The sequence below is a fragment of the Diaporthe amygdali genome (genome assembly GCF_026229845.1).
Source record: "Diaporthe amygdali strain CAA958 chromosome Unknown NODE_2_length_3802984_cov_64_841326, whole genome shotgun sequence".
NCBI lineage: Eukaryota > Fungi > Ascomycota > Sordariomycetes > Diaporthales > Diaporthaceae > Diaporthe > Diaporthe amygdali.
This window is the reverse complement of record NW_026517022.1, coordinates 1495039-1522816: the sequence shown is the minus strand read 5'-3', so window position 1 is coordinate 1522816 and position 27778 is coordinate 1495039. Positions and strand designations below refer to the sequence as shown.

The window sequence follows — 27778 nt, the reverse complement described above, 5'->3', positions numbered from 1 at the left end:
CCCAGAAATCGTCCGGCAAAGAGCTCTGGTGGCACCACAACAGTAGCGACGGCCCAATTTGTTCTGGTCTTTTTTCCTGCCAACCACCATACCAAGCCATGAATTGATCCTCACACCTCACGTCTTGGAATTGAGTTGCGGGAACACCAGGGGAAGTTGAGAGCTATGGAACAAAAGATGCAGGCCCAGGAGTTCTTCGACCAATGGCTTGCCCAAGCTCAGGCGCGCCTTCGGGAGCCTCCGTATGTGCAGCCCGCCCCTCAATCACGACCATCTTTGGCCAAGCTGACATGGTGTGCGGTAACAGCTTCGATAATGTACCGTTATTCGCCTGGATGGCTCTCTGGCCTTTGATCCTTGTCATCATCGTGGTGTACTTCAAGGGCGAGCACGACAAGCCGATCCGGTATCGAGTGCCCTCCCCCAAGGTTCCTGAGCCAAAGGAAATCCTTCAGAAACCAAATATCAAGGTGCGAGCGACGCTGCGTCGACGTAGCATGGAACCAATGGCTCATTCGTATATTCTAGGTCTCCGGCGCGAGCGCAATCCAGTGTTATGCCCCAGCCACCGGCCAATTCCTCGGATTCGTCAACCCCTCGAGCCCGGCTGCCATCGACCGTGCCATCGACGCCGCAGAGGCTGCACAGAAGACATGGGCCAGTACCAGCTTTAGGGAAAGACGCAAGGTCCTGCGCTCAATGCTGCAGCATGTACTCGACAACCAGGAGGAGATCTGCCGCGTGGCCTGTCTCGACTCTGGGAAGACGATGGTCGACGCCCAGCTCGGCGAGATCCTTGTTACAGTCGAGAAGCTGCAGTGGACCATAGACCACGGCGAGAAGGCTTTGACTCCCAACAGGCGGCCGACAAATCTTCTCATGATGTACAAGAAGAATACTGTCCAATATGAGCCTCTGGGCGTGGTTGCAGCTCTCGTGTCGTGGAACTACCCTTTCCACAATCTCATAGGACCTATGATCTCGGCAATCTTCTCTGGAAACGGTATCTTGGTCAAGGCCTCGGAGCAGACTGCTTGGAGTGCTAGCTACTTCGCGAGTATCGCCAGAGGAGCCTTGATCGCCCACGGACACGATCCAGCCTTGGTGCAGACCGTCGCATGCTGGCCTCAAGTTGCGAACCACCTTACCTCACATCCCAAGATCTCACATATTACCTTCATTGGCTCCCGTCCAGTGTGCCACAAGGTTGCGGAGTCAGCTGCCAAGGCTCTCATCCCAGTTGTCGCCGAGCTGGGAGGAAAGGACGCCTGCGTCGTGCTGGACTCAGCTAAGGGCGACCTCTCCCGAATATGCGAGACACTCCTCCGGGGCACCTTTCAGGCAGCAGGTCAGAACTGCATCGGGATTGAGCGCATTATTGCCACGCCTGGAGTCTACGACAAGCTAGTCGAACGTCTCGAGCCTCGCGTCAAGGCCATTCGCCTGGGCCAAGAAGCTGACATGGGCGCACTGATCTCTGACGCCTCCTTCAGCAGACTAGAAGGCCTGGTCCAAGACGCAGTCAAGAATGGCGCGCGTCTGCTCTCAGGCGGAAAGCGCTACGCCCACCCCGATCATCCCAGTGGCCACTACTTCAGCCCGACCTTGCTCGTCGATGTTACGGCCGACATGGCCATCGCCCACGAGGAATGCTTCGGTCCCGTCATGGTGCTCCTGCGAGCCCCCTCCAACACCGCATCTGACGTTCTTGGTGTGGCCAATGCGCCTGACTTCGGCCTCGGTGCCAGCGTTTTCGGGCGGGACTCGGACCCAGTACTGCAGGCCGTCGTGAAGGGCTTGAAGAGCGGCATGGTCGCCATCAACGACTTCGCCGCCTTCTACGCCGTCCAGCTGCCCTTTGGCGGGGTGGCTGGCTCAGGGTACGGCCGTTTCGCCGGCGAGGAGGGCCTGAGGGGTCTGTGCAACATCAAGGCTGTGTGTGCGGACCGATGGGGATGGGCCGGTGTCAGGACGAGCATCCCGCCGCCCATCAGGTATCCGATTGACAGCCAGGACCGGAGCTGGAAGTTTGCCAAGGGTGTCGTGGAGACAGGCTACGGCCTGGGCGCGGCAAGGAAGGTCGGAGGTGTGCTTGGAATTTTGAAGAACATGTGAAGATGAGAGTGTGCAGAAAGCGTGGGATATACCCCCTCCTAAGACAAAGATAGAGTTAGATCAGAGAGGTCAAAAAGAGGTACGATCAGTGGCTCAGGAGCCGTCAGGTCCAGAGTGAGTAGATTATATATAATACTAATCTAATAATGCGTTCTTCACTGTCGTAGATAGATAGCAGGCTGTAGATTCGTGACGATTTACGCTGATGAGCAAGACTGATGTCCAGCCGAACTACGGGTGTTCTGGTAGTGTGGACGAGCAATGCGACTACAGCACGGCGACTGTAGCAGAAATGTCGATAAGCCTGTGACAGTCTAGTATGAATATCTGCTCTTGGTAGGTTTCAATAATGTTCTTCGAGTCTTCTCCATTCAGCCAAATCATGGCTATATCTGATCACAGTGCCTTTTTAATATATACCAGCACCCGCTTCACGAAAGCTCAGTCCAGGCCAAAGTCTGACCACGGCTCATGCCCAAACCCGCCCGCAGCAGCTCCCGCCACGGGCGACGAGGGCAGGTTATCCTTCTCAGCAGAGCCCTCCGGCGGATAGAGGAACATCTTTGCGCGCTGCCGACAGACGTCCGCAAAAGTGGCTTCCCGCAGATACGCGCGGGGACTCTCAAAACGAGCCGCCCGCGTCCACGCCATGTCGACGTGCCGCGCGTCGACGCGCCCGCTGTGCCGGCCCAGCACGCCGCGCAGCTTCGAGGCGAGCGCGCCCAGGAGTGACTCCTGCGCCGACCGCGGCACCGACACCGGGATCAGCCCCGACACCTGCAGGAGCGACGTCTGCACGATGTAGCGCGGCCACTGCGCGTCGAAGACGCCCAGGAAGTCGAACAGGGCGAGGAGGCCCGCCGCGAGCTTGAGCCTCTCCAGGGGTGATGGTGCTGGTGGCGCCGCGCCTTGGCCGCTGGTGGGCTCGTCGTGGTCGTCCCGGGGGTCTCGGGCCCCGGAGCTGGCGACGAGCTGCAGGATCTGCTGGAATCCTGTCCGTGTGGCCTCCCATGTCTGGTCTTCTTGGAGGCAGGCGCCGCCGCGCACGAGCCAGAACAGGCGCTGCATCTTCTCGATCCCGGTGTCGATCGTCCCGTCGTCAGATTCGAAAGGCCCTGATAACAGGGACACTGGAATCTTTGTGCCAGGGTTGATTTCGAGGTGTGTGCCGAGTAGAGCGCGGAGCCGATCGCCGAGCATCTTGAGGGATTGCCGGCCAGAGGAGCCTTTCGAGTCTGTGCTGGAGGGAAGAATGTATCTCTGGAAACAGTCGAAGTCGAAGCCGAGCTTCTCGCGCATGGTCATGGCGGAAGCGCTCTCATCGTCGTCGTTGGTAATGTACGCCCTGTCGTACAGACTGCCTGTACGTGGAACGTCCGCCAAGCGCTCCTTTTTCAGTTGAGGAATGGTGAAGTATGCCCGCCCGGCAGCATGCTGTCGGACCCAGACATCAAAGGAAGATAGGAGCATTGGAGTCTTCGCCCAGGAACAGGCGAGTATTGCGGACTGAAATAAAGGTTAGCAATGAGAATTCACCCTCCTCGGTGCAAACAGCCAACTTGCGTCCCACAAGCATCCTACTCACCTGGAATTGAGGATCGCCTTCGGTCCTTTCCGCATCCCATTGCCAGCCGTCGTAGGAGGAGACCTCAAACTTGTCTATACCGTAATGGGCATCCCACGTTGACCCGAAGGCGGCACCGACCATCTGATATTTGATGGAGTCGCTCGACAGACGGTGGTGCAACTCACGGTTGACGAGGGGGAGAGATAGATTATGCGAAGCAATGAAGACACGCTCGAGGACCTCTTGAGGAAGATCAGAGAGCCGTGAGTAGCCCTTTTTCATCCTGGCGTCACCATCCTTCCTATGGTGCTTTCTGGCTCGTTTCGTGCTTGATACTGGTAGTCCTTCCAATTCGGCATCACCGAGTCCCTCGTCTTTAGGCTTCTTTTCACGCTTAGCTTGGCCCCTCTTCCCGCGGACTCGTATCGGTGTCAGCTTCATTGCTCTCCAGAGCACTTGCTCAAGAAACTCTCTTCTGAGGAGTGGCGATGAGATGGTAGGGAGTATGAATCAACTTTTCCCCGTGGTCTCAACACCCATACAGCTCCGGACTCGGGTACCAATGTGAGCTCCATTGAAGGTCATGTTGTCGATTCACTCGTGAGGGAAGCCATCTTTCGATGTAGAGTAACATAAGATATGATCGTAGTTTTGTGCAGACTTTGATAAAGTGCATCTGATGGAGACCTGCCTATAGACACACCTAGTGTGCACCAGCCGGGCGGTAGCGGCTCCTAATCTGTGGGGGAGTGTGCGCAGTCTCAGCGCCAAGCATGGGGGTACTCACAGCAAGGAAGTTTTTAGCTTGCAGGCTTGACGTAGTTGGAAAAACCTCGTCCTAAAAACTTCGGCTCACCATGACAGCGACCTGCGATTGCGAGATCGAGAGCGCCGAGTTGCAGGAATAAGCTCATTCCTGTCTACCAGCGACAGAAAGGATCAGTCACGATGCGCCCAGCATTGCAGCCTGCGGCTCCCTCTCGCAGGCTGCTCCGGTTTCTGCGGTTCCAGTCTGAAGGGAAACCCTTCTTCAGCCCGAGCCATTTATGTGCCGCTGCAACGAGATGCCATGGCCTGCCTCTTCAGGACTATCCGGGCTGCGCGCATGCTGCAGAAACCCCTCGCCATTCAGCACGACGATTCTCAACCTCGAAGGCCAGCCGATCCGAAGCCGCCCTCCATTCCTCTGTGTTCGATCTGGAGAGCCTCCTTCCGAAGTCCCTGAGAAAGGTTCGCTCGACTGGCACCGACCTTGTCAATGGAAATGCTGCTACGAAATCACGGAGGTTCGCTTCTACAGATGAGCCTCCGGAAGAGGAGCGTGCCAGGACGCCTTGGCAGCAGAGACTATGGGGTGACACCACCGTCAAGCCCGACTTTCGGAGCAGCACCACTGACGATTACGACACGTCGATATTCACCTCGTCTATGACAGCCAGGAGGGCCAAGGCTGCTCTTGAGCCTGTGCTGCGGTGCACAGAGGTGGACGAAAAAGGCGACGCCATCTTGACTGATGGCGCGTTCAAGAAGAGCGAGCTTATTGCGAAGGTAAGGCCTGAGGGGAACAGCATCTGCAGATGTGCGCTTGACGAGAAACGAAAACTTTGCTGAAAACATCTTCTTTTGCACTACAGTACGGCCTTATGCCCCGTGATCTGCGCAAGATCGACTCTTCCAACCTCCCGCACATCCTCGTCCGACCTGCTGCGATCCTCCTTAACCTGCTACACCTGCGCGTGCTGATCAAGCACGACCGCGTTCTGCTCTTTGATGTCTACGGCTCCTCGACCTCCTCTGCGCAGTCCGAGTTCATGTACGAGCTGCAGGGCAAGCTGCGGCAGAAGCAGGCCCCCGGCACGGCAGGCGGCCTCCCGTACGAGTTCCGCGCGCTCGAAGTAGTGCTCATGTCAGTGACTTCAGAGATATGGAAGGATTTCGGTACCGTTCAGAAGCCCGTCATGCACCTCCTGGGCGACCTGGAAGAGGATGTTGACAGGGAGAAGCTACGGTACCTGCTGGTGCTTTCGAAGAAGGTCAGCACCTTCGAGCAGAAGGTGAGGCTGGTACGAGATGCTATCGACGAGCTGCTGGAAGCGGACGACGACCTGAGCCAGATGTATTTGACGGAGAAGACACGAGACATCTCGCGCGAGGTCGACGACCACACTGAGATCGAGATGCTGCTGGAGTCATACCACAAGATTTGCGACGAGGTCGTTCAGGAGGCGAGCAACTTGGTTTCCGGCATCCGGAATACGGAGGAGATGTAGGTGCCCAATCAAGCTCTGAATATGATATATTGGCTAACATTAGTACGCAGCATCCGCGCCATCCTCGACGCTAACCGCAACGCTCTCATGCTTCTCGAGCTCAAATTCAGCGTCGGCACGCTCGCCTTGGCAATGGGCACCTTCTTCGCCGGCCTCTACGGCATGAACCTCGAGAACTTCATCGAGGAGACCAACTGGGGCTTTGCAGGTGTCACCGGCGCCTCGGTCTTCTTCAGCTTGCTGGTGGGCTGGTACGGCCTAATCAAGCTGCGCAAGGTGCAGCGCGTGCGCATGAGCCAGTCCTCGACACGCAACCGCCGGTCGATCACGAGCAGCCAGGCGAAAGACGGCTGTGACCCGTACGGAGCGATGCAGTGGTACAAGGATGACAGCCCCACGGCGCTGCTCGAAGCCAAGCACCGTGAGAAGCTCAAGAGGATCGCAATGGCGAAGGAGAAGCGTCCCCAGCCCACAGGGTTTAAGAAGTGGTTTCAGCGGCTACAGTGAATCACTTGGAGACAGAGGGGACCGTAAGAAACAGTACCTCTTTAAAGTCTGAGAATGGTTGGTCGTAACCTGCGCTTATTGGGTAAGGATGCCTGAGCAGATACTGGTCAAACATGTACGAAGATATGATGCTCCTTTTACGATAGCATCTCGAACTCACCTCATTTTTCATAGATGATACCCCCTCCAAGCAATTATCATGAGTATTATTTATTGCCCCTTCATGACCAATCCGTATCGCCTGCGGAAAACCCCTTGAATATTTTTGGATGCCGCCCCGTTTGTGCCCTGAACGATTTTCCTCCGCCAGTGTGCCAATTAACGCTCACCGAGCCAACAGCTCCGTCAGACGGAACACCTCCTCGTCCCCTTGTTCCTGGAACGACCTGCCCCTCGAGATACTGACCCACCTCCTCCCCTCGCTCTTCTGCGTCTCTAGCACGTCCGAGAAGCTCACGCCAGGGATGATCGGCACGTCAGACGCGTTGGGCCCGCTGATCTCCTGCGTGGGCGGCGGCACGGGGACCGGCGCTCGCCCGTCCAAGCTCGACCTCGACTCGGACATCTCCAGCTTCAGCGGGTCCCGGGCCGAGACGGTCACGTTCACCTCGACCTTCCCCTTGCGCGACTCCAGCAGCGCGGGCACGACCTCGGTGTCCTCGATGTCTATTTGCCGCAGGGCCTGGTGCACGACGTGGCGGAGCACCTCGTCCTTGTACTGCTTGGCGTAGGCGGCGTCCGCCTGCCTGCACAGGACCATGGAGGGATATGTTGAGATGAGCACCAGCAGGTTCTCATCGTGGACGGACTGGAAGAGGAAGTGGTGGCTGCGCTTAGGTGGGGTGCTCAGGCTCAGGGCCGCCTGGACCTGGACGCTCGAGGACCTCGGGCTGGGTGTGTAGAGGGCGCAGAGCTCCAGGATGGCAGTCCACAGGGCCAGGAAGCCCGGGTCGTGGGCCGATCTGTCTGGTTTGAGAGTGAAGAACCATAGTCTTGTGATGGCCATGGTGACGAGTTGATGTTGATGTTGATGTTGCTGTTGTATGCTACTCTTTGGCGTGTTAATGAAGGTGACGGTGGGTGTCCTTGGTGAGGAAAAAAAGGGAGGTGGTCCGAGTTTTGACAAGGTTTTCTTTGTGTTAATCGAAATTTTATTTTGAAAAGGGAAGTGATTGCTGTGGTGACGAATATGGAAGTTGATATGTCTGATGAGGGTCGTGGACTGTGGTTCTGGGGTCTTGTGGAAGCTGGATGAGGTAGTGATGGGTTGGTGAGGCAGGGGGGCCGCAGGATGGGCGTTTGTGCTACTGCAGCTTGCAGCTCTCGAGATTCGCCGCTAACGACGTCACAGGCGGGCTAGTTCAGAGACCAGGCCAGTCCCTTCTCCATACCAATTGTGCCAATGTACATCGTAGGCCCTACGGGCCTCTGGGGCCACTGGGGCCTTTCAGGGTCTAGACTCCACAAATCCCGTGTGGACCCCTGATGATCAGGCATCTGCTGTGTGTACTGCGTATAACTTTTGCATACATGGGTACATCTCCCCTCGTACCTAGGTGCCACAGGGTGCCTACCTCCAAGGTACATTACTAGGTTGTCTGCTGATCAGGACAAGCGGCGGCAACTTCCATCCATGGCTGTGAGATCTGCTCGCATGCTGCCGATGGGGAATTATATAGAAAGCATTCGATAGTCAAATGATGTCACAGGCGTTGTAGGTTTGAGATCGAAGCATCGAAGCTTCTGCCCACCGGTCTCTATAAGCAGTCTCGAGCAATTGGCTGCTCGCCGGTCGAAAGTCGAAACATGTATGGCCCTCCACAAGGAATGTGGCTGGTCGCATGTCATGTCAGACACCAGGTAGTATAGGGCGGGCCCATCTGCCGTCTGCCGGATGACGCTCGATGACACGGTCCTCAGCACATCCCCATTACGAACCCAAAGAGCTAGCTAGGGCCGTTGTGACCTACCTCCGCTTGACATCTCTTCTCCTTCCTGGGCACCTTTCAATTGGAGGATCAGGCTACCACGGGACGATCAATTCGGTATCCCTCATCTGGGATGATTCTCGTCCGAGGCACAATCTTCGAGATGGGGTCATCCCCACTATCCGCCCGTTCCTGGGCCCGAAGATATTGAATCACTGATGAACTCATCGCGGTTGTATTTGTGACAAGGTAGCTCGATTTCCCAATGGCGATCACTCATCAATAAAGTGTTCGGATCCGTAAGAGAGCTCCTAGGGTTCCCTGTGTAAGTGCCAATCGCTACAAGCTGTGCCGTAGGGGTGATCTTACAATTGCATGCCACGACGATGTGAGTTCCGTACCATAACGCTTCATCCGCCCCCTCTCAATGCTTCACGCCCCCACGGCACGCAAAGACCGCCAAGTCTTGCACGCGTCTTCCTCACGATGCTCTGAACCCTCGCAACGACAACTGAGCTGGGATTTCTTTATATCCATAATCAAACGACGCTACGTGCCCCCCCCCCCCCACACATATGTACTCTGCCGCATAACGGCCCATGCCCAGTATCCCTGTCTTAAGAGGTTGTATGGGCTGCTTAGGCTCGCCTGTGACGGTTTTCCGGCCAGCATTCAGACCGTCGAGAAATGCGACCTGTGACTTTATTTCGATCATAGGCGCAGTGCGTCATTCCGTTTCAGGAGTGATGAAGAATCGTCGCCGGTGAAGATCTCGACAATGAAATTGACCAGCCTGGAGGATGGGTCCGGGAAAAGAGGTTCTCACTGTTTGCTGCCGTCTAAAGGGGGGGGGGGGGGCAGGGGCACTCGACAGAGCTGCCTTGCTGAGCATTTTCCTTCTCTAACAATCAGACCTAAACTTCAGTCATTGGCATCTTCCCTGCATTTGACCTTGTCGACGACGCTTTGCCAGTCCAGTAGCCTGACGTAGAGGCATTCTAGGACAATAGTGAGAGCGACGCCCGAACCAAAACCGACCCACACTCCGTCTATTCCGAGCGCAGGCGAGCCCAGTTCCAACCACATAGCCAGAGGTACAGCCTCCAGGTAGTTCACAGAAACGGCGATATAGGCCGCGGCGCTCTGTTTCCCTAGACCCCGTAACAGGCCGTTGGTCCCACAGACGACGGAGTCGATGACCTCGAAGACGGCGGCTAGCCACATCGAGTTGACTGCGAGCTCGCGGATAGCCGGATCTTTGGTGAATATCGAGACAATTTGGTATCGGAAGAAGTAGATAAGGGCTGCATTGAAGAGGCCGACGAGGAAGAAGACGAAGAAATAGAGAGCAGCGGCACGTCGTGCAGTATCTACGTAGCCACCGCCGATTAGGTGACCTACGCGAGTCGACAAGGCCACACTGATGGAGAAAGGGATGTGCCAGACAACGACAATTGCTGTAGTCTAGCAAATAGTTAGTGATCTGATGGGAGAAGGAGGGTAGAGGAGGAAGTATCAAACATACCAGCAATGTCTGAGCCGCGAGGTGGCCAGTACTAAGGTACGAGGTGCTGAAGGTCAAGATCTCGAATGCGGCCCACTCCCCAATCAAGACGATCACCCCAGCAAAGGAAAGCGATACCATCGGACCCCAATTCCGAAGGGCATCCCTCGAAAGACCACCCCAGCAGACATGAGACCATTTCCCGAGTGGCGACATGACATAGAGAAACAAGAGAATAAATCTCAGATTGTTGCTTAGGGCAGATCCAAGGGCAGCACCCGCAAGACCCATATCCATGGGGAAGGCGAGCCAATAGCTCAGCCCAGCGTTGACGGGCGCACAGATGATAAGAACAACCATGCCAACATTGCAGTCACCTTGGGCCTGAAGGAATCGTTTTCCAGCCTCGAAGGCGCCATACCCGGGCAGTCCGATCAGGCTGTACTGGAGGAAGACGCCCGCCTTGACAGCAAGGTGGTGCTGCTTGACGAAGAGGGGCAGTATCCACGGCGAGAAGATCCAGATCAGCCCAACCGGGACCAGCGAGAGCCCCATGAGCGCGATCATCCGCTGGATGTGGAGCCCGACTCCGATCTTGTGCCCGGAGCCGTAAGCCTGGGCGCACAGGGTATCGAGAGCGGTCGCCATGCCCTCCAAGATTGACAAACCGATCACGTTCATGGTGGTGGCGCCTATGCTTGCCGCGGCGAGGTCGTCGGCGCCCAGGTGCCCTGCGATCATGATGGTGATCACGAAGAAGGAGTACTGCAGGAGATATGTGGCGATGAGCGGCAGCGAGTACTTCAGGAGCAGCGCCAGCTCGGAGCGCCAGTGGATATCCTCCTGTACGCCGTCGACCGCCGAGGCTGAGGCCGGGCGGTCGGACAGCAGGGGCGCCCGCTCGTCGGCGCCGTCGTGGCGGTCCATTGTGCTGTCCCGGCTGGGTCGACAACTCCAGGGATTGACTCTAATTTGACATTTGGCGGGGGTAAGCTTCGACGACGGCGGACAATGGGCTTCAGGGCGAGGCCGATTGGAGGCTCTGACCGCTGACGGGGTTACGTGAAGTTGGGCAGGAAGAAAAAAAATATGAGCGGCCCACCTAAATTAGGTGCAGGTACGTCCCGTCACAAAGGGGATCGGCCCGGACTCGGCCCCGGAGACGGTGCGGCGAGGACTCGAGACAGGGTCCGGGGGATGGAGTTCATGGGTGGGGAGTTTCGTCATCTTATCATCTTGTGCTTCTGCTGACTTGTCACGGAGATTATTTAATGGTTACAACGCAGCTGCTCACCATCACGCCCCTCCCTGATGCCCAACCTATGAGTGATATGCATTTATTACCCTGGCTGCTGTGAATGGTGGAACTGGAGTACCACTCAATTGAGTCTTACAGGCCAATGTCAATGGGCGCCAGACATGCCACACCACCGGACCAATGAGTCTGTGTTTATTATGCAGTCTTCTTGAATCTCTGCCCCGCGCATATTTTAATTGTGGGCACGATGTCGGCCTGACTCCACTTACTGCAGTCTGGCGAACCCCGATGACGTCGGTGAACCCTTCAGGGTCCCGAAGAGATGGTACGCCCCGGTCCATGTTTCAACCGATGAGCTTCAGGTTCACTCCTCACCATGTCCCACTCGAGCGGTATTCCCACAATTGCGCGGTGAATTAACGTTGGATAGACGCACATGTAGTTTTCAAGCCTCAAGACAATCACATTGTTGACCAGTGCTATCATGTGCTACGGACAACACTGCTATAAGAAGACATGCAGAGAAGTACAAGTCAATCTCTTAAGTTGTCAGTCAGGGAGCAGTGTTTGGTCTCGAACATCCAAAGAAAAATGCTGGAAGGGAAACACACAGATTGACTGCAAGAATACGCAGGGTGAAGTCGGGATGAGACCAACTTGACAGCGAATAAGGCACGGGTAGGTATGAGCAAAGGATGTATTGCCTGGTAGTCTGGCTATAAATGTGGCTATACGCGGATGCTACAATAATGACCGCAGGGCGCTCCGCAGGGCGCTTATACCGGCTCCGGCCCATGAAAATCGAAATGCGGGGGGAGAGAGAGAGTATCCAAATGCACACAGTAAGCATACTTTCACGGCTAGTGGAATTTACGTCAGAGGCTGTGGTATTAGTGTTGTACTTACACATGCATGCACCGTATTGTAGCCTGAGTCGGGAAGGGCGCATTGAATTCACAGGGCCTCAATAGACATGATGTACGCCTTTGCTTCCACACCAAAAGGCGTGTTGCGGCAAGTTTTACGCCCAGCTAGATACTATAAAGAGACGCATATTTTGGATTCAATTCTTGCATAATAGATATTTCAGTGCAAGATTCATCAGTCGCAGGCAAGACCATGGCAGCCTCACGCTCAGTCGACATCAGTTATGTGCCCGCAGATTGCGGCTCTGTTCTTCCAGGAAAATCCAAGGCACCCCAGGCCTTCCAAGACGTCGGCATTGTAGACGAGCTACGCAAGTCTGGCATCCCGTCCGTCTCAGAACACCACGCTCTGGATTCTCCCGCAACGTTCAAAGCAACAACTTTTTCTCCGGGCCATGTCCGCAATGAAGACGTCAATGTATCCGTCTGCCAGTGCGTACGTCGCACCATCGCGCAAAACCTCAGCGCCTCATCCTCCGTCCAGCCACCTTTCCAGCTGATACTCGGCGGAGAATGTGGTATGTCACCTGCGGTCCTTTCTGCCTTCTGGCAGCATGCGGGCTCGCAGTCACCTCCCGCGCGAGTGGGCCTCGTCTACATCGACGCAGATACCGATTTCGCCTCGCCCACCGACCCCAACTCTACAGGCATCTTCGCAGGCATGAACATGACGCACCTCACCGGGTCGTCCGGCGCACTTCAGAGCATGAAGCAGTTCTCCCGCCCGTCCGGCGAGCCCGTCTGCGACTCGTTCAACACGGTCCTGTTCGGCACCAACATGTCCTTCCCCGGAAACAAGCCCGAGCACTTTGCATATTTCTTCGACAATGACTACAAGGTCTTCAGTTCAGCCTCCGTGGCGCGCGAGCCCGAGAAGCGTGCGGCGGACGCACTGAGGTATCTCGAGGATAGAGTCGACGTTATCATGGTGCACCTGGACGTTGACTCGATCGATCCGCGGATGTTCCCACTAGCACACCTGCCGAACTTCACGGGGGTTGAGTTTGAGGAGATGATGCGGGCGTTGAAAGTGTTTCTGGGGAGTGAGAAGGTTGGGGGCTTGACGATTGCTGAAGTCAATCCCGATCATGACCCAGGGCTGGAGATGGTGCGGAGACTGACAGGTCAGGTCGTGGAGATGTTGGCTGCGAGGAGTGGGAAGGTGGAGGGCTCTCAAGGACTCTAGTGACTCGGGCTTGAGGTTGTTGAATTGCTTTTCCCTGTTCCTGAGGATGAGACTACGAATTAAAGGATCTATACCAGGCTGATGTACAATGCATGTGTTATTGCCATCCTCAAACCTACTAACAGGACAAGTTGACATACTAGATGAATTGAAGTTGCTCGAGAATCCGGAGACCTCAAAGAATTGCAAACGGCTCCCGTACCGATTCTACCAGGATGTACGAGAGGTCATTCGGGGGCGAGGAGTTGAAGTCTTCCTTCAACAGGATTTGTAATTACTTGGCTTTGTATAAGACGTCATCACGATCAAGTAAGAGGAAGTTGGAATTTCAAAACATTTCTCGACGAGCGGCTCATTCGCTCTTCGTAATTATTTGCCAAAGCACAGAAGCCGTCCACGGACAACTAATTGAGTGCCGTCTACCGTCAACAATCTCGCGCCAGTGGCGAGCGCTTGAGTATACCGCAAATGCCTGAAAGAATGTATTAGATGGAAACCACTTGGCCAAGAAAGCCACAGCTACTGTGGTAAGCCGGAATGGAACGGTGATACGTGACTTTTGATTACTGTGATATTTCCCCACCGGATCAGGTTGAATCCCCCAATTGAAGTCGCCTAGCCGGGATCCGCTACTACCTGAAAAGGAAACACGGAGAAGCTCACGCCTGTCGGCGCATAATAAAAGAAGCATACTATGGCTAAGATGGTGCACGCGACTCACTATACTTTCCGGCGCTATTATTCTGCTAGTATATAGGTGCCAGAGGTGCCAGACAAACCGCTGCTTCAGCCCTTGTGTGGCCTTGTGGCTATGAATAAATCTCCACAACGTCTGTGGAGAGGCAAGAAGTGAGAGACTAGTCTGCAGCTATCGAAAACGAAACGTTCGACAGATATGGGAGCATTCAAGGCGCTGGCGTTTCTGGCCCATTTGGGACTTGTGGCAGCCCAGACCGCCATCACAGTCAACCTCGGGACAACGTACCAACAAATCGATGGATTTGGCTTCTCACAGGCCTTCGGTCGCGCAAAAGAGTTTCAGAACCTTGGAACCTCACCGGCCAAGCAGCAGGGACTAGACTACTTGTTCAATACCACCACCGGGGCCGGCTTCACCATCATCCGCAACCGTATTGGCTCAGGCGGATCCGGCGATAGCATCCTGCCCACTAGCCCCGGCTCGCCGAGCGGCACTCCCACCTACGTCTGGGACAATGACGATTCCGGGCAGGTATGGCTGAGCCAGCAGGCCATGAGCTACGGCGTCAAGACCATCTATGCTGACGCCTGGAGCGCTCCTGGATTTATGAAGACCAACAACGACCAGAGCAATGGGGGTTACCTCTGTGGGACGACGGGGCACTCTTGCAGCTCCGGGGACTGGAGACAGGCATATGCGAACTTCCTTATCAAGTACGTGCAGTACTACAAGGACGCCGGTATTCCAATCACGCACCTTGGCTTTCTTAACGAACCGGACTACACGTGAGTTACCTCCCCCCTCGCCCCCCAACAAGAGAGGAAGATGGAAAAGAATTGGGGACAAGGCGATTTCATGTTCAGTGTGCCTTCGAGGCAACATCTTCGGGAATTGGACTGACGCGGAGGCCAGAGTGAGCTACTCGTCGATGCTGATCAGCGTCTCGAACCCCGTCGAGGTGACTTCTTTCCTGCCCACCCTCTCCTCGACGCTGCAGAAGGCAGGGCTGGACACCCAGGTCAAGATCGCATGCTGCGACACGATCGGCTGGGCCAACGCAAAGACGGTGGTCAATGCCCTCGTCTCCGCCGGCATGGAGAAGTACCTAGGGCTGCTGACCAGCCACATGTATACTGGTGACCCGAATTCGGCCATCACAAGCTCAACGCGGCCCGCATGGATGACCGAGGGCGCAGATCTCAAGAGCGCCTGGTGCACGACTTGGTACTCGAATGGTGGTGCCTGCGAGGGACTTACATGGGCGAACAAGGTTGCCACCGGAATTCTGAGTGCGAATCTCTCTGGCTATATCTACTGGCAAGGGCTCGAAGTCAACCAAGGCCAGGCATCCAGCTATCTAGTGTATGGTCTCTTCTCCTCACAACCTCTCGGTCTCTATAGCGAGTACTAATTTGCTCTTCCACCTAGTGCTGTTCTTGATGGTAAAACTGCAATACCCTCCGGACGACTTTGGGCACTGGCTATGTGGTCGCGCTTTGTGCGGCCAGGAGCTGTCCGCGTCGGCACATCGGGGACCATCTCGAGCGTCGCGATCGGGGCCTTCAAGAACACAGACGGTTCCGTCGCCGTGGTTTTCACGAACTCGGGCGGCTCAGCCCAGTCTGCTAAGGTCTCCTTCAATGGCTTCACCCCCTCAGCGGCATCGGCCTGGCTCACCGATAACTCTCACTCTGTCGCTTCGACGGCCGCTACGCTGTCCGGCGGTGCTGTGACGGTCTCGCTTCCGGCTCGTTCTATTGTGACGGTGAAGCTCACATAGGTGGCCGATGAAATGAGAGGCTCTGGTAGCGATGCCGGCTTCGTTTGATGTTCTGGAGGTCTTGTAAATATTCAAGTGGACTAATAAGTAAAAGTCCACTCATGGAATATAAGTGCAAATTGAAATGAACATGAAAACAGCTTTGTCAGGTACAAGACCTGCCCCATGGCTACTCAGTACTTGTGCAGACACTTGAAACTCAAGATAATAAAGATCAAGAGACTGGCTATTGTGAGGATCTTATTGTTTATCAAAGATATTCGCGAAACCCCTGAAAGCCCAATCTTGCTGGTTTTTTTATCAAGGCCGACAGGATATTCCATTCCAGCCTGTGGGATTGAATATGGACGCCCATTGACACCGTGGACTTGGACACGATGTGCCTGCCATCTGTTCCACGCTCAGTCTACACCAGTCCACGATTCACCACAAAAATCGTATTTCATGTCCCTCTGTGAGTGAGGTCAGTATCAGCTACTAATGGCTCTGAGGAAACCCTTGTGGTAAGGCAACAGCAGTGCTAGACGTACAATCAAGTTCCGTGGCTGAATCTCCTCAGGCATGTAATGATTCTCTTCGGTGAAGACAATGTAGAGCCCTATCATCCCATCAAGCTGGCCACTTTGAGGCTTTGAGAATGAGAAAATTTCTTTTCGGAGGTCCTCGAAAGCCTGAGGTACCTCGCTGGGGAGGTCGCCATCTCGCAGCTCCCGTTGTGCATAAACCATGAATCAACTGTACGTTATGTAGGCTGTATCGGAATTCTTGCTTGTGCAATGCGGAATAATAACACGATAATTGTCCTTGTAACTCAATTCGCGTATTTTGGAAACCAGGAGTTTGGAGATAAGGTCCTTGTCAGGGTGATCTGGGTAATAAGGGGGAACGCTGTCCGTCTCGCCGAGGCCATGGACGACAAGGAAGGCGTCAAGGGTAGACACCAAAACCTGGAAGCCCTGGAGAACGGTGACTGCTGGCAGGTTGATGCCGGGCGTTCAATTCTGTGCTGGTGGTATCTTGTTCAGATCTAGAAGAAATATCAGGCTAGGGTGACGAGTTAGGGAATAGCTTGAGAGATGAGAAAAGTTGATGTTTGCATGTGTGATATGTAGAGAACTAACTCGGACAAGTGAACAGCAGCAGCAGGCTACAGTCTACCTACCCTCATCATACTGGACAAGTGATCTTCGACATACCTGCTTGGTCCACAATCTCCTTTACGCACCGCCTACTGATCTCCTGTCGACTGTTTGTGCGGTCTGGCATGCAGAAGGTGGACCTTGTTGCCCCAAAATCCCGAGACGACTTTGAATGTAAGCTTGAGAACTTTCTTTGAGGCCTGATATTCAAATAAGCCTCAACACTTCCTCCGGTCACTCCAACAATCTGCTCACCAGAACAGATCAAAGCAGCACCCCCGAGCACCAGAGAACAACAATACCTTCCTTCAAGACAGATGCCATGGACCCTTCGGCGTCTAAGCAACAAACTCGTACCTTACCTACTTCATCAATCCTCCCACGGGGTGATTTCACCAACCTACATACCATCAACATGGACACCGATTTCCAGCCACATAACCCCCTTGATCACAATGCCGCGCTATGGCTGAAGAATGTGCCTCCTGGTTGCACCATCCGCGACCTGATCCGAGCCATCACCAGTGTTGGTCCAACCGGCAGAATCTTGTACACCAAGATCATGCCCCCGGAGCGCCTGAACCAGACTTGGGCGGCAAAGGTTGTGTATGCGACACGTGAGGAAGCACGACGGCTTCGAGCCCTGGCCCAGAGGAACTTGTTCATTATGGAAGGCCGTCGCATTTGGGCAGACTGGAATCGCCAACTCTCAACCTCTTTCCGGGCTATCGAGCCCCTCAGCAGGGTCGTGATCATCGAGGGCCCTTCGCACATCATCAACACCCGCTCACTTGAGAGGTTGTTCAATAGGAGGCTGAGAAAGTTTGATACTGAAGAGGTCCTTGTGGAAGAGAACTTGGTTAGGAATGGTTACTCAAAGCGTGCAACCGTTGTCTGGCGATTTGGAAGCTGGTACTACCAGGCAGAGACTGCTGTCGAGGTGCTGCAGGAGCAATACCCTGCCACGGTGGATGTGCGATACGGTCTCGATCCTTGCGCTTATCCTGCACCAGATGGATTTATTCCATGAAGTACCTCCCGAGGTTGTATCCAACCTACGTGGGCGACCGTAGGTACCTACAAGACGCCTGATACAACTGCGGTTCGCAACCCTTAAAAAGGCATACCAGAATTTCGGCCGACGACTTCTTCCTCAGGATTGGCACAGGATTGGAAAGACTATGCTCTGGCTTGAGCAATCAGCTGGCTGTGGATTAGTTCCGAGAGGGTTTCGATCTCATGGAAGCCATGATAAGGAGAATTGGCGAGGTTTAGCTGAGCTTCACTTCAGGCAGAGTACCTCAGCTTCCGGTTCAACTTTACTAATGAACCTACTGAAACAATATTCAGAATTCAAGATCTGTGCTCTTCTTTTCCAAGTAAGCTTGGAAATGGTGTTCTCCGCCTCCCATCACTTCCACAGTCCATCCATATCACCCAGCTCAATCTCGGCTTAGCTGATCACGACATCCTTCAGGAAGTCGCGGCTACTTCTAATCTATGTAGTAAATGAGCTACTACTGTGCCAACCTGATTGATCACCATCATCTCAAATTCCGTCCACGAAGACTTGAGCAGTGGGTCGTTCACGACCTGTTCCATGAGCTCCAAGGCTAGACTGAGCACCACGAAGGCCTGGTTCGCCTTTATGTCTCCCATCTTGAAGACTTGGCTCTGCCTTTGGAACCGAGTTGAGAGCGGTCCCACTATCACTGTGACGCTCGACCTTCGAGGTAATGGTTCTACCATGGCGAGGCTTGCCGAGGCACTCTGCGCCGGATCATGCCGGAAGCTCTGCTTTTCCTGTTGCTGCGGTCTTGGTGGATAATACGGTGAGATCGTCGAAGCATTGTAGCTGTGAGTCGGAGTTTGTGCAGAGTTCCCCCCTTGTTGCCCGGGAGGGGTTTGAGTAACCGAGGGATAAGGGCTCAATTGCTCCAGGAGACTGCGAAGCCAGGGAGACGCGTCTGCTGCGATTTGGGACTGTTGCAATGTTTCGTGACTGCGGGATGATTGTGCAGACCTGGGTGACGGCTCGCCTTTGTGTGGAGTTGAAGCCAATAGAGGGACTTTGGGCATCGTTGTTGCTGGGTCCATAAGAGACATAGATAATGCACGCCGGGGCGAACTCTCAAGAGTACCTCCGGAATGAGTCACTCGTGTGCTGATGTGCTCTGGTGTTTGTGTTGCGGCATTCCTCGACTTCGGCCCAGGAGTCGAGATTGAGGACGGCACAGAGGGGCTTTGTTTCGAGGCCGAAGCCGGTGATGGCTGGTCATGCTTGCTAGCACGCGTGACGCCTGAGTCCTCAGCCTGTCGATTGACGCTCGTTACGATCTTTGGAAGCTTGTCGAATTTCTTTCTGGAAGATGGAAGGCTTGCAGCTGCTGCTTGGCTATAAAGCAGCTTCCCCTGTGGACGAGGCTCTGGAGCTGGCAAACCATTCTGAATCACCGAATTTATGGCTTCCAGATTCACTGACACGATTTGGTTGTCCGAAAGGCTCGCTACTAACGGAAACCTCTTTCGAATCGCCAGTATGTGCCTTGCCGAGAGACCATCACGTGCATTCTTCTGTAGAGGTGCTAAGTTACGCACTTTCTCGTATGACTTTCGCAAGGCTTTCTTGGCGTATTCAAGAACCGCCTCTGTAGCTGGATCGACTGCTTCCATGGTAGAAATTGTGTCAAGATGCAAGCGACCTTTGGCTGACATCTTGAAGGACCTCGCTTCAGAATTGGTAGAGGAAACGCCCAGATGCCGAAGTCCTGGAACGTCTTTGAGGACGAGCGTCCGATCTGATGAAACAGATAGTTTTAACTCTGAACGGTAGATATGTGATGCAACCACGAGTGAATTGAGACGTGTGTCGGTGTTGAGGAGGAACTTCACGGGTGAAGGCGAAATAGATGTTGAGCTCGTGGGCTCATCGGTGCCACCTTCTCAGGAATATGCTATTCCTTCGCTCAGGTGGATTGTTCTTTCCAGTTTTCACCAGGGCATCTGTGGGAGCGTCTGATGTTCGTCCCTGCATGTGGCAGTCTCCAGGTAGACACACTGGTGTCTCCAGGAGGCAGGGATGGTCGACCTCGTGCCATGCCGCCTCACCTTCGTGGCTACTAGAAGGTTGAAGAGTCTCTGAATATTCTGTAAAGCCTCCGGGCTTTCTGTTGCCCTAATTATCGACACTACATTAGACGACTTGTCTAATGAGATACGTGTATTTCTGGCATATAGGTATATTTTCAGAATACCGTCTGGACAAAAATCAAAAGGCTGCAAGCTTTCTGACACATTACACACTGTCACTTGGTGAGCCTGTTGATCGTTGCAGTAACCTGCCTCAGAATGCCGTCGACTGGCCTGCATTGATATATAGTAACCGCTCGCGACAGTTGAGAAGCAGCATGATCTAGAGTCGATCTGGCTCCGGTAAATATAAGCAATTAGGCATAAATTATAGCGAAGAATACTCATGTGCGTAGACCTGCGAGTTTCGAATCAAGTGACGGTTGCACTAATAGCAGCGGCACAGGATCGGGAGATATACATACAACCCTGTCTAAATTCGCCGCGATACGCACTGTGAAATGACGGAAAAGCGTTTGTAGGCACAGGAAAAAAGTGCGACTGCGCTGAATGTTAAACGCTTTTGGTTGTGTTTCTCGGTTCCAAGGTCTATTGGTACGGGCGGGCCACTGCATCCCTTGTTTTCCATATGTTCACCTCGAGACGGGATTCGGGTCACTCAAAACAGCCATGCTTAGACCAGTCAGTTTCCATAGAATATGAGTTACTGAGTAGTGTCACCGTGCACTTTGTCGCCAATTGGTTCAATCTATCGTAGGTGGTGTCATGCTGTTTTCTGTGTGAGCAAACCACTTTGCGGGGCGAAGTCGCACCCGCAAAGAGTACAAAATGTTTGTGAGGCATAAAATCATCGCAGCCTCTGGTTTGCTTCAGGGGCACAGGAGGTCAATCCGGAGCGGTGAAATTCTCAATAAGGCCTCGTGCATACTTTTTCAAACCTTCATTTGAATTGGACCCCAACGTTTTGTTGAGTTCAAGGGTGCCTGTCGTGCATATGGGCTGACACTGCAGAAAGTGTACCCAAAGGTGACTCGACGCAGCTGAGTCGTGTTTACTCGGTAACGTTCTTAACGACGGACTCCTCTCAGATTAGCTATCTTCGTTTCCCATTTCTCCGGTTCATTACCCCATTCTCGAGCCCTCAGACTCGACTGGACTATGGGGAATAACACAATCAAAACGAGCTTTGTGGCCAGGCACAAGCCATCTTTACTAGTCCTGGCCTCTCAGGTCTCGGCTGCTTTCATCCATGGCATCGTCAAGATACTCGAGACGGGGCAGCGTCCTGTCCATCCCTTTCAAATACTCCAAGTCCGGCTCTTGATTACAGGCATCAGCTGCATGTTGTACCTATGGTGCAATGGCTTTCCCGATTTCCCTCTTGGTCCAAAGGATGTTCGCCCGCTTCTAATTGTAAGGGCAGTTGGCGGAGTATGTGGAGCTATTGGATTCTACTGTAAGAAACTGGCCCAGGACTCCGGAGGTGCCTTTCACACAGGTGAAGCGCTCGCTATGCTAACCGCATCTTAGTTTCGATAATTTATCTTACCATTGCCCAAGCTACGGCATTAAACTTTCTGGCACCCATGGGTGCGATGTTGATATCGAAATACTTCGATTACGGCACTTTCAGTCTAGCCGACAGAGCCGGTGCAGTGGTGGCCCTCGCAGGCGTGATTTTGGTCGTGCAACCGGACACTGTCTTCCATTTCACGGAGAAAGCAACAGGAGTGACATCTAGGAGTTCTCATGAGACACCGAAACAGTTGAAGGGAGTGATCTGTGGACTTGTCGGCGTGGCGGGTGGTGTCGTAAGTCTATTTGCTGGCATGTGCTGCCGTTAGTCGAACATTATTAAGACTAACGAGAAATGTGACACGCTAGATCGCTCTGGCAACTATTCGCCGAATTGGTCGTCGAGCTCATCCTCTGATAAGCGTAAACTACTTTGCTTGGGCCGTCGTTATTGTTACTACAATTCTGATTTCTATTCAACGATTGACTTCGCCGACGAGTTCGAGGGATTGGGCATTGTTAGTGTCGGTCGGGGTTTTCGGCACACTCATGGTGAGTCCTCAAGCACATGAAGCTTGCTTTCTCGGTTCGAATTTGACACCAGATTCTAGGAGTTCCTCCTCACCGACGGCCTCTCGAGCGACACGTCCTCCGCTGCCACTGTCATGATATATTCTCAGGTGCTGTGGGCACTAGCTCTTGACCGCGTTGTCTGGCACATCAGTCTGAATGTTTGGAGTATCATCGGGGTCGTAAGTGTCATATGTAGCCTGAGCTTTGTGTCTTTGGCGAAGGAAGTGACAATCTCTCGTGTTGCTCGTGGGATCCAGTACGAGACACTACCGGCCGGCGCCAACGATGCCACTCCAGATATTGATCTGGAGAGTCTTTGCGCCTCCGAAGATGACGACGAAACAGCTTCGGATGGTGTCTTGGACAGCCGATGAAAAGTTCATCTGCGTCGGGAACCGAGGAAGTGGCTGCTGCAAACCCGTGAATGAATAAGCCGCACCCATTAGCTTGTAGCGCACTTAATTTTACACACTACATCCAGCTGCTGCGCTTAAACGCCCCTCCGCGCGAGAGAGTGGAATGCACCGCGGAATGCACCGCGACATATTTAGGTGGCCACAGGAGGGTCAAGGCCTGGTCTAGATTCTCCTTGAATTTCCAAGAGTATGATCCCACCACAAGATTAAGATTACGTCAAAGTCATTGTGTACTACTTTCAAATTTTTGGGTTTCGAGAACTTGGAAAGTCCAAGTCGCGGAATTTGAGGCTGAGTTTCACTGCTAACCTAGGTTCACATGCCTTACTACTACGAGCATCCATAATAACCTACAATCACGGAAAATGATGGTTGAAAAATATGAGTAACAAGCAGTTGTGCACAATATGGTATCCACGATACACAGATTGAAGAGTGACGCCTTTGCATGAACAAATTGCTGATAGTGTGGGACTCGGGTTCTTTGTAACGTCCGGAGCCCGGTGTTTCCGCCTCCGTCATGCCGATTTGAAAGGCACAACGTCACTTGAATTGATGTGTTGGTGGAGCTTACAAACGATTTGGAGCTACGAAGCAAGAGCTCGTCAAATGATCATCGAGACTCGAAGTTATCGTGTGGTTCTGTTCCTTTGTATGGGCCACATGGTCCAAAGTGGTCAATAATTGAGTGTGTAAGGATCATGTCTTATCATCCGACTTAAGGCGTAAATCACTTGTATAAGTTCCTAAGGCAAGGCGATGAGGCTTGAAACTACCAGAATCTAGCTTCTCCAAGCTTGGACAGCACGGAACGAGCTACTTGAACATCATCGTGCAAATATGTAAGGGTATTCTGGACGACCACCTCAATGAGGAAAGTTCATCTGCCCCAGGTGCCTCAGACCGGTCCGAGATGCTATGCATGGAAGCCAAATTGATTCGGGACAAGGGATAACCGATCGCAACCAGTTGCGCTGGCGCTTGAGATGTTCCCCACGTGGTTTTCTTGCTGCTGTGAATGATGGATCTGTCAAATCTGCAGCGATCTGTGGGTTGATGAGATCGGTCCATCGCATTTCCTTGCCAAGACGGGCTATGCAGAACCTCAGTCGACGGATCAGGCTACGCGTGGCTGCTAACGACAGAGGATGGATTTCAAGCAACCAGGGTCAAATGGGGCTGACGGGGCTGTTGGAGGCTCGCGCTGATACCCGCCGATTGAAAGCGCGAGCAAGCACCAATTTCACCCTATGTTCTAATTCCGAGACCCATTCTTTTCACGCCCGTCACGTTGTCGTCTTTAGGTAGCCTCCGACCACCGACCTGTTGCGGCCTCTACACGGGGCCGACAGGTCCGCTTTTGAAGGGAGAAAGAACAATTGAAAACAATGTTCACCTCCTCAGGTGCACTGTTGCTCGTCAAAAGCTCAGAAAGATGCAACGCCACTGATTATTTCTTTGAGGACTTCTTTCCTTTTTCCCTCTTGAATTCCTCTTCTCGGCCACAGTAGACATTTGCACCCACAACATTGCGAGCCAGTAACCCAACCCGTCTTGAGAGCCGACCGGTATTTAATCAATCCTTCCTCGAAAGTCGACATTCCGAGCAGTATCAATATGGAAAACGGAGCTCAAGGCGGGCCACCGTCGCCCAAGAAATATTTCGCGATGACGAGGAAACCATACTTCATGGCCACAATTATGAGTGGGCTTATCCTCAATATTCTCTTTTTAGCCAACATGTCATACATTTTCGGATCGATATTCCAGAGTGTGCAGAGAACCCATGCTCTCAATGTTCTTCTGGTTGATTATGACGGTGGAATTGTCGGCCAAAGCCTGCGAACCGCGTACTCCAGTCTCAAGTCCAACTCATTCGTCACCATCGACGAGCAATCCGCCAGCGACTTCCATGACACAACGGCGATCGACAATGCTGTATGCAGGGGAGAATACTGGGCAGCTATTTACGTGGCACCAAATGCTTCTTCAAACCTGGCTCAGGCGTTGGAGGGCGGGTCGGCAGCTGAGAGCTACAACGCTTCCACAGCCTTGGGCGCAGTATGGTAATACTTTACCTTTTCTCTTACCCCATATTTGGCTTTCAATTCGAGCAATTATTGGATTTAGGCTTCATATTACCTATCGGAAAAAGAGCATCTGGCTGAAAGAAAGAAAACAGGAATGAAGTACACTACCCCGTTATCTCTCAAGGATACGTCTACGCTGGCCTACAGTCACTCCTTGGGGCCACGAGCTCCTTTTACTACAGGATCAATGGCACACAAGCACTATCTACAATGAATCAATCCGATCCTACTGCTCGAGCCGCTTTATTCCGACCCATCTCATTTACAACTAAAAACCTAAATCCAGTGGGAACTGGTGCGAAGGTTCTCTGGAACACGGCGACGATACCGTTTCTGATCATCATGCAATTCTTCTTTATACTTGCATTGAATGGTATCACACAAGGCTTCGACTACTTTGCAAAGATTCCTACCAAGACTCTGATCCCTATGCGCCTAGGTATCTCAGTCGTATACACTTTCATCGCGTCGTTGACGAGCACTGGCTATATTTGGGCTTTCCGACAAAACTTTGATGTAACTGGGAGTCAGTTCGTCGAGTCCTGGATGGCCATCTGGCTGACCAACCACACAAACTTCCTCTTCATCGACATCGCTACCGCCATCATTCCAATGGCTTACATGTCGCACATCATCCTCACCTGGATTATCTTGAACGTCACCAGCACGATCTTTCCGTTCGAGTTAAGCGCAGGTTTCTACCGAATAGGATATGCCTGGCCATACCACAACCTCTACGAGATCCTCGTCAACATATGGTCCAGTGGCTGTGTGAACAGGCTGTACCGAAACCTGCCAATCATTTTTGCTTGGTGGGTTGTCTTGTTTGGGGTGAATCTCTGGGCTCAGATGCGTCGATGCCGGCTTGCGAAGCAGCAGACGACGCTCGAAGGGCAGAAGCCGCCGCAGAAAGGTGGACCACCCGAGAAGCCCGGGACCGCTGATTCCTCCGACTAGGGCTACGAGTGGTTATGTCCCTGGCCTTAGGGAGCTCAGAACTCGGTCAACACCTGAATATACCATTAACATGCCATTTTGGCTTTCTTTAATTAACCCATTCTCTGCATCAATTGGCGTTTATGGTAGACGGACCCGGACAATAGACAAAATGAGATACCTGGACTGAGTTAAAAAGCTTAGTATCAATGTGGCGAGCAGGAAGGATAGAAGATAATCTTACGATAACAAACCCATGTCTACTGGAAGGCATTTTGAATGACAATACTCGATCTGTCTTGCTGAGTAATTATGCCAGTTTCTTCTTCGTCGCATAAAACCCGCTCCAGTCTTTGGAGGTATATGAATTTCAACTTGTGTCATAATATCAAGACGAGTCAATTGGCGAACAGACATAACTATGTAGTACTAGCATTTATGTGTTGCATTCGAGGAGGTGCAATTTGACACCTGTGTAATCGGCGAGGGAGAACAAGTGTCCGATGCGGTGTTTCACCTTAGAGTTTGGACCATCCCCACCGCCCGTGCCATTCATAATCGGCCTTCAACATTCTTCAAACGTCATGTAGACGCAGCCTGAAAGCCACTTATTCAACCTGTCCTGTGTCCTAACTGTCTATTCCAAAGCATCATGGACGCTGCTGCGGAGTCAGCCAGTAACCCATTCACTTGGCTGTCATCTCTTATTATGGCCCTAGATCTGTTAGTCCATCGTTTAATGACCCACATGTGGAAATGCCTGCACATGCTGACCATACCCTGTAGCAATTTTCTCATAACCTTCTTCTACAACCAGTTCCGGCGCCTGCCTTATCCCCAAAAGAAGTTTACCGGGAAGACGGTCATTGTGACAGGGGCCAATGTCGGGCTTGGTCTCGAAGCGGCGCGGCATTTCGTCCGGCTCGACGCTGCTAAAGTCATCCTGGCATGCCGTGACACCGAGAAGGGAGAGCGTGCCAAGACCGACATCGAGCGTACGACGGCCAGGAGTGGGATTATTGAGGTGTGGCCGCTGGACCTGTGTAGCTTCGAAAGCGTTAAGCAGTTCTGCCGGCGCGCAGACAAGCTCGACCGCCTAGACGTGGTAGTCGAGAACGCGGCGGTAGCCATGGTCGGGCCCCGGGCAACTCTGGCAGAGGGCTATGAGAGCACGATCACGGTCAACGTGATATCTACTTTCCTGATGGCTTTGCTACTTTTACCTACGCTTAGGCGGACCGCGACAAAACTCAACATTCAGCCGAATTTGGTGATTGTGTCTTCGGACGCACATTTTGTGGTACGCTCCAGTCCCGCGTACTTCCATATCTCGCCTCACTTGCGCCAGCCGACCTGCTAACATCTACCCTAGGCAAGTTTCAAAGAACGGACAGCACCCAAGATATTTGACGCATTCAAGTCAGCTACAGTGGCGCCTGACAGGTACCAGACCTCGAAGCTATTGGACATTTTTGTGGTCCGGCAGCTGGCCCAGGACATGTCCAAGCCCACCAGTAACAGTAAAGGTGTTATTCTCAACACGCTGAACCCGGGCTTCTGCCGAACAGCACTATTCCGTGATAACAAGTTTCCCGCGTCCCTTTTTCTAGCGTTTACAAGCAGACTTATTGGTAGGTCGTCTGAGGTGGGATCGAGGGTCATAGTGGACGCTGCGGCTGCTGGACCCGAAACGCATGGTAAATGGCTGGATAGCTTCGAGGTCAGGGAGCCCAGTGCATATGTGCGCAGCGAGGAAGGGAAGAAGATGCAGGGACGGCTTTATGAAGAGCTGATACAGATTTTGGACCAAGTCGAGCCGGGCATAGCGAAGAATATTTGAGACTATCGCCCACCGGTACTCCTCCCTGAGGTATATCCTTGTTGAACTCTCTCAGAACTCAAAGGAGCTGGCTAGCCTATGATTAATAAAGCGTATCACCATGAAAGCTGTGTAGTTATGGCCTGAGTCTTTGCTAAAAGAGAACCAACTAAGCTCTCACCATAGATCAAGTAATGATATGCCTTCCGAAGTCCTGGACATGCCGGAAGTTTGGGCAGCACTTTGCACTTCTGATGTCTTGAAATTTCAATATATTGATTAATGAAGTAACACTTCCTGGTAGTTGCAAAGGAATTTCGACATGGTAGATTAGCCGATGGCAGATTGTCCTATGGAAGATTATCCTATAGTTGATTGTCCTGTGATTGGTTATTCTATTCTCTGATCATCCTATAGTTAATTAACTTATAATATGTTATCCTATAAAAGACTATTTTA

At 53.0% G+C, this 27778-nt stretch overlaps 14 protein-coding genes across 14 annotated transcripts; 9 read left to right on the top strand and 5 right to left on the bottom strand.

Annotated features, from left to right (window-relative positions):
* Positions 1 to 165: 165 nt before the first annotated feature.
* J7T55_011822 (succinate-semialdehyde dehydrogenase) lies at positions 166 to 2115 on the top strand (the record flags this gene model as incomplete). Its single annotated transcript, XM_053136645.1, has 3 exons — positions 166 to 242; positions 308 to 470; positions 529 to 2115. The coding sequence occupies 3 exons, from the start codon at positions 166 to 168 to the stop codon at positions 2113 to 2115; spliced, it is 1827 nt and encodes a 608-aa protein (XP_052999627.1).
* A 441-nt stretch (positions 2116 to 2556) lies between these two features.
* On the bottom strand, positions 2557 to 4123 carry J7T55_011821 (uncharacterized protein; the record flags this gene model as incomplete). Its single annotated transcript, XM_053136644.1, has 2 exons — positions 2557 to 3621; positions 3701 to 4123. 2 exons carry the CDS (start codon positions 4121 to 4123, stop codon positions 2557 to 2559), a joined length of 1488 nt encoding a protein of 495 aa, XP_052999626.1.
* A 507-nt stretch (positions 4124 to 4630) lies between these two features.
* On the top strand, positions 4631 to 6459 carry J7T55_011820 (mitochondrial inner membrane magnesium transporter mrs2; the record flags this gene model as incomplete). Its single annotated transcript, XM_053136643.1, has 3 exons — positions 4631 to 5230; positions 5317 to 5948; positions 6003 to 6459. 3 exons carry the CDS (start codon positions 4631 to 4633, stop codon positions 6457 to 6459), a joined length of 1689 nt encoding a protein of 562 aa, XP_052999625.1.
* A 325-nt stretch (positions 6460 to 6784) lies between these two features.
* Positions 6785 to 7465, bottom strand: J7T55_011819 (uncharacterized protein; the record flags this gene model as incomplete). The annotated part of the gene is made up of 1 exon (XM_053136642.1): positions 6785 to 7465. The coding sequence occupies one exon, from the start codon at positions 7463 to 7465 to the stop codon at positions 6785 to 6787; it is 681 nt and encodes a 226-aa protein (XP_052999624.1).
* Positions 7466 to 9308: 1843 nt separating this feature from the next.
* J7T55_011818 (mate efflux family protein) lies at positions 9309 to 10818 on the bottom strand (the record flags this gene model as incomplete). Its single annotated transcript, XM_053136641.1, has 2 exons — positions 9309 to 9851; positions 9913 to 10818. 2 exons carry the CDS (start codon positions 10816 to 10818, stop codon positions 9309 to 9311), a joined length of 1449 nt encoding a protein of 482 aa, XP_052999623.1.
* A 1450-nt stretch (positions 10819 to 12268) lies between these two features.
* On the top strand, positions 12269 to 13261 carry J7T55_011817 (uncharacterized protein; the record flags this gene model as incomplete). Its single annotated transcript, XM_053136640.1, has 1 exon — positions 12269 to 13261. One exon carries the CDS (start codon positions 12269 to 12271, stop codon positions 13259 to 13261), a length of 993 nt encoding a protein of 330 aa, XP_052999622.1.
* Positions 13262 to 14156: 895 nt separating this feature from the next.
* J7T55_011816 (glycoside hydrolase family 30 protein) lies at positions 14157 to 15741 on the top strand (the record flags this gene model as incomplete). Its single annotated transcript, XM_053136639.1, has 3 exons — positions 14157 to 14746; positions 14874 to 15323; positions 15390 to 15741. The coding sequence occupies 3 exons, from the start codon at positions 14157 to 14159 to the stop codon at positions 15739 to 15741; spliced, it is 1392 nt and encodes a 463-aa protein (XP_052999621.1).
* A 401-nt stretch (positions 15742 to 16142) lies between these two features.
* J7T55_011815 (uncharacterized protein) lies at positions 16143 to 16469 on the bottom strand (the record flags this gene model as incomplete). Its single annotated transcript, XM_053136638.1, has 2 exons — positions 16143 to 16193; positions 16272 to 16469. The coding sequence occupies 2 exons, from the start codon at positions 16467 to 16469 to the stop codon at positions 16143 to 16145; spliced, it is 249 nt and encodes an 82-aa protein (XP_052999620.1).
* A 48-nt stretch (positions 16470 to 16517) lies between these two features.
* J7T55_011814 (uncharacterized protein) lies at positions 16518 to 17910 on the top strand (the record flags this gene model as incomplete). The annotated part of the gene is made up of 3 exons (XM_053136637.1): positions 16518 to 16753; positions 16879 to 17054; positions 17144 to 17910. The coding sequence occupies 3 exons, from the start codon at positions 16518 to 16520 to the stop codon at positions 17908 to 17910; spliced, it is 1179 nt and encodes a 392-aa protein (XP_052999619.1).
* A 381-nt stretch (positions 17911 to 18291) lies between these two features.
* On the bottom strand, positions 18292 to 19553 carry J7T55_011813 (uncharacterized protein; the record flags this gene model as incomplete). Its single annotated transcript, XM_053136635.1, has 3 exons — positions 18292 to 18321; positions 18411 to 19292; positions 19479 to 19553. 3 exons carry the CDS (start codon positions 19551 to 19553, stop codon positions 18292 to 18294), a joined length of 987 nt encoding a protein of 328 aa, XP_052999618.1.
* A 1575-nt stretch (positions 19554 to 21128) lies between these two features.
* Positions 21129 to 22432, top strand: J7T55_011812 (uncharacterized protein; the record flags this gene model as incomplete). The annotated part of the gene is made up of 5 exons (XM_053136634.1): positions 21129 to 21426; positions 21501 to 21781; positions 21855 to 22037; positions 22097 to 22237; positions 22316 to 22432. 5 exons carry the CDS (start codon positions 21129 to 21131, stop codon positions 22430 to 22432), a joined length of 1020 nt encoding a protein of 339 aa, XP_052999617.1.
* A 1659-nt stretch (positions 22433 to 24091) lies between these two features.
* J7T55_011811 (uncharacterized protein) lies at positions 24092 to 24544 on the top strand (the record flags this gene model as incomplete). The annotated part of the gene is made up of 1 exon (XM_053136633.1): positions 24092 to 24544. One exon carries the CDS (start codon positions 24092 to 24094, stop codon positions 24542 to 24544), a length of 453 nt encoding a protein of 150 aa, XP_052999616.1.
* Positions 24545 to 24906: 362 nt separating this feature from the next.
* Positions 24907 to 25521, top strand: J7T55_011810 (nitrosoguanidine resistance protein; the record flags this gene model as incomplete). The annotated part of the gene is made up of 1 exon (XM_053136632.1): positions 24907 to 25521. One exon carries the CDS (start codon positions 24907 to 24909, stop codon positions 25519 to 25521), a length of 615 nt encoding a protein of 204 aa, XP_052999615.1.
* Positions 25522 to 26152: 631 nt separating this feature from the next.
* On the top strand, positions 26153 to 27340 carry J7T55_011809 (dehydrogenase/reductase SDR family member 13; the record flags this gene model as incomplete). Its single annotated transcript, XM_053136631.1, has 3 exons — positions 26153 to 26223; positions 26287 to 26800; positions 26873 to 27340. The coding sequence occupies 3 exons, from the start codon at positions 26153 to 26155 to the stop codon at positions 27338 to 27340; spliced, it is 1053 nt and encodes a 350-aa protein (XP_052999614.1).
* Positions 27341 to 27778: the final 438 nt, after the last annotated feature.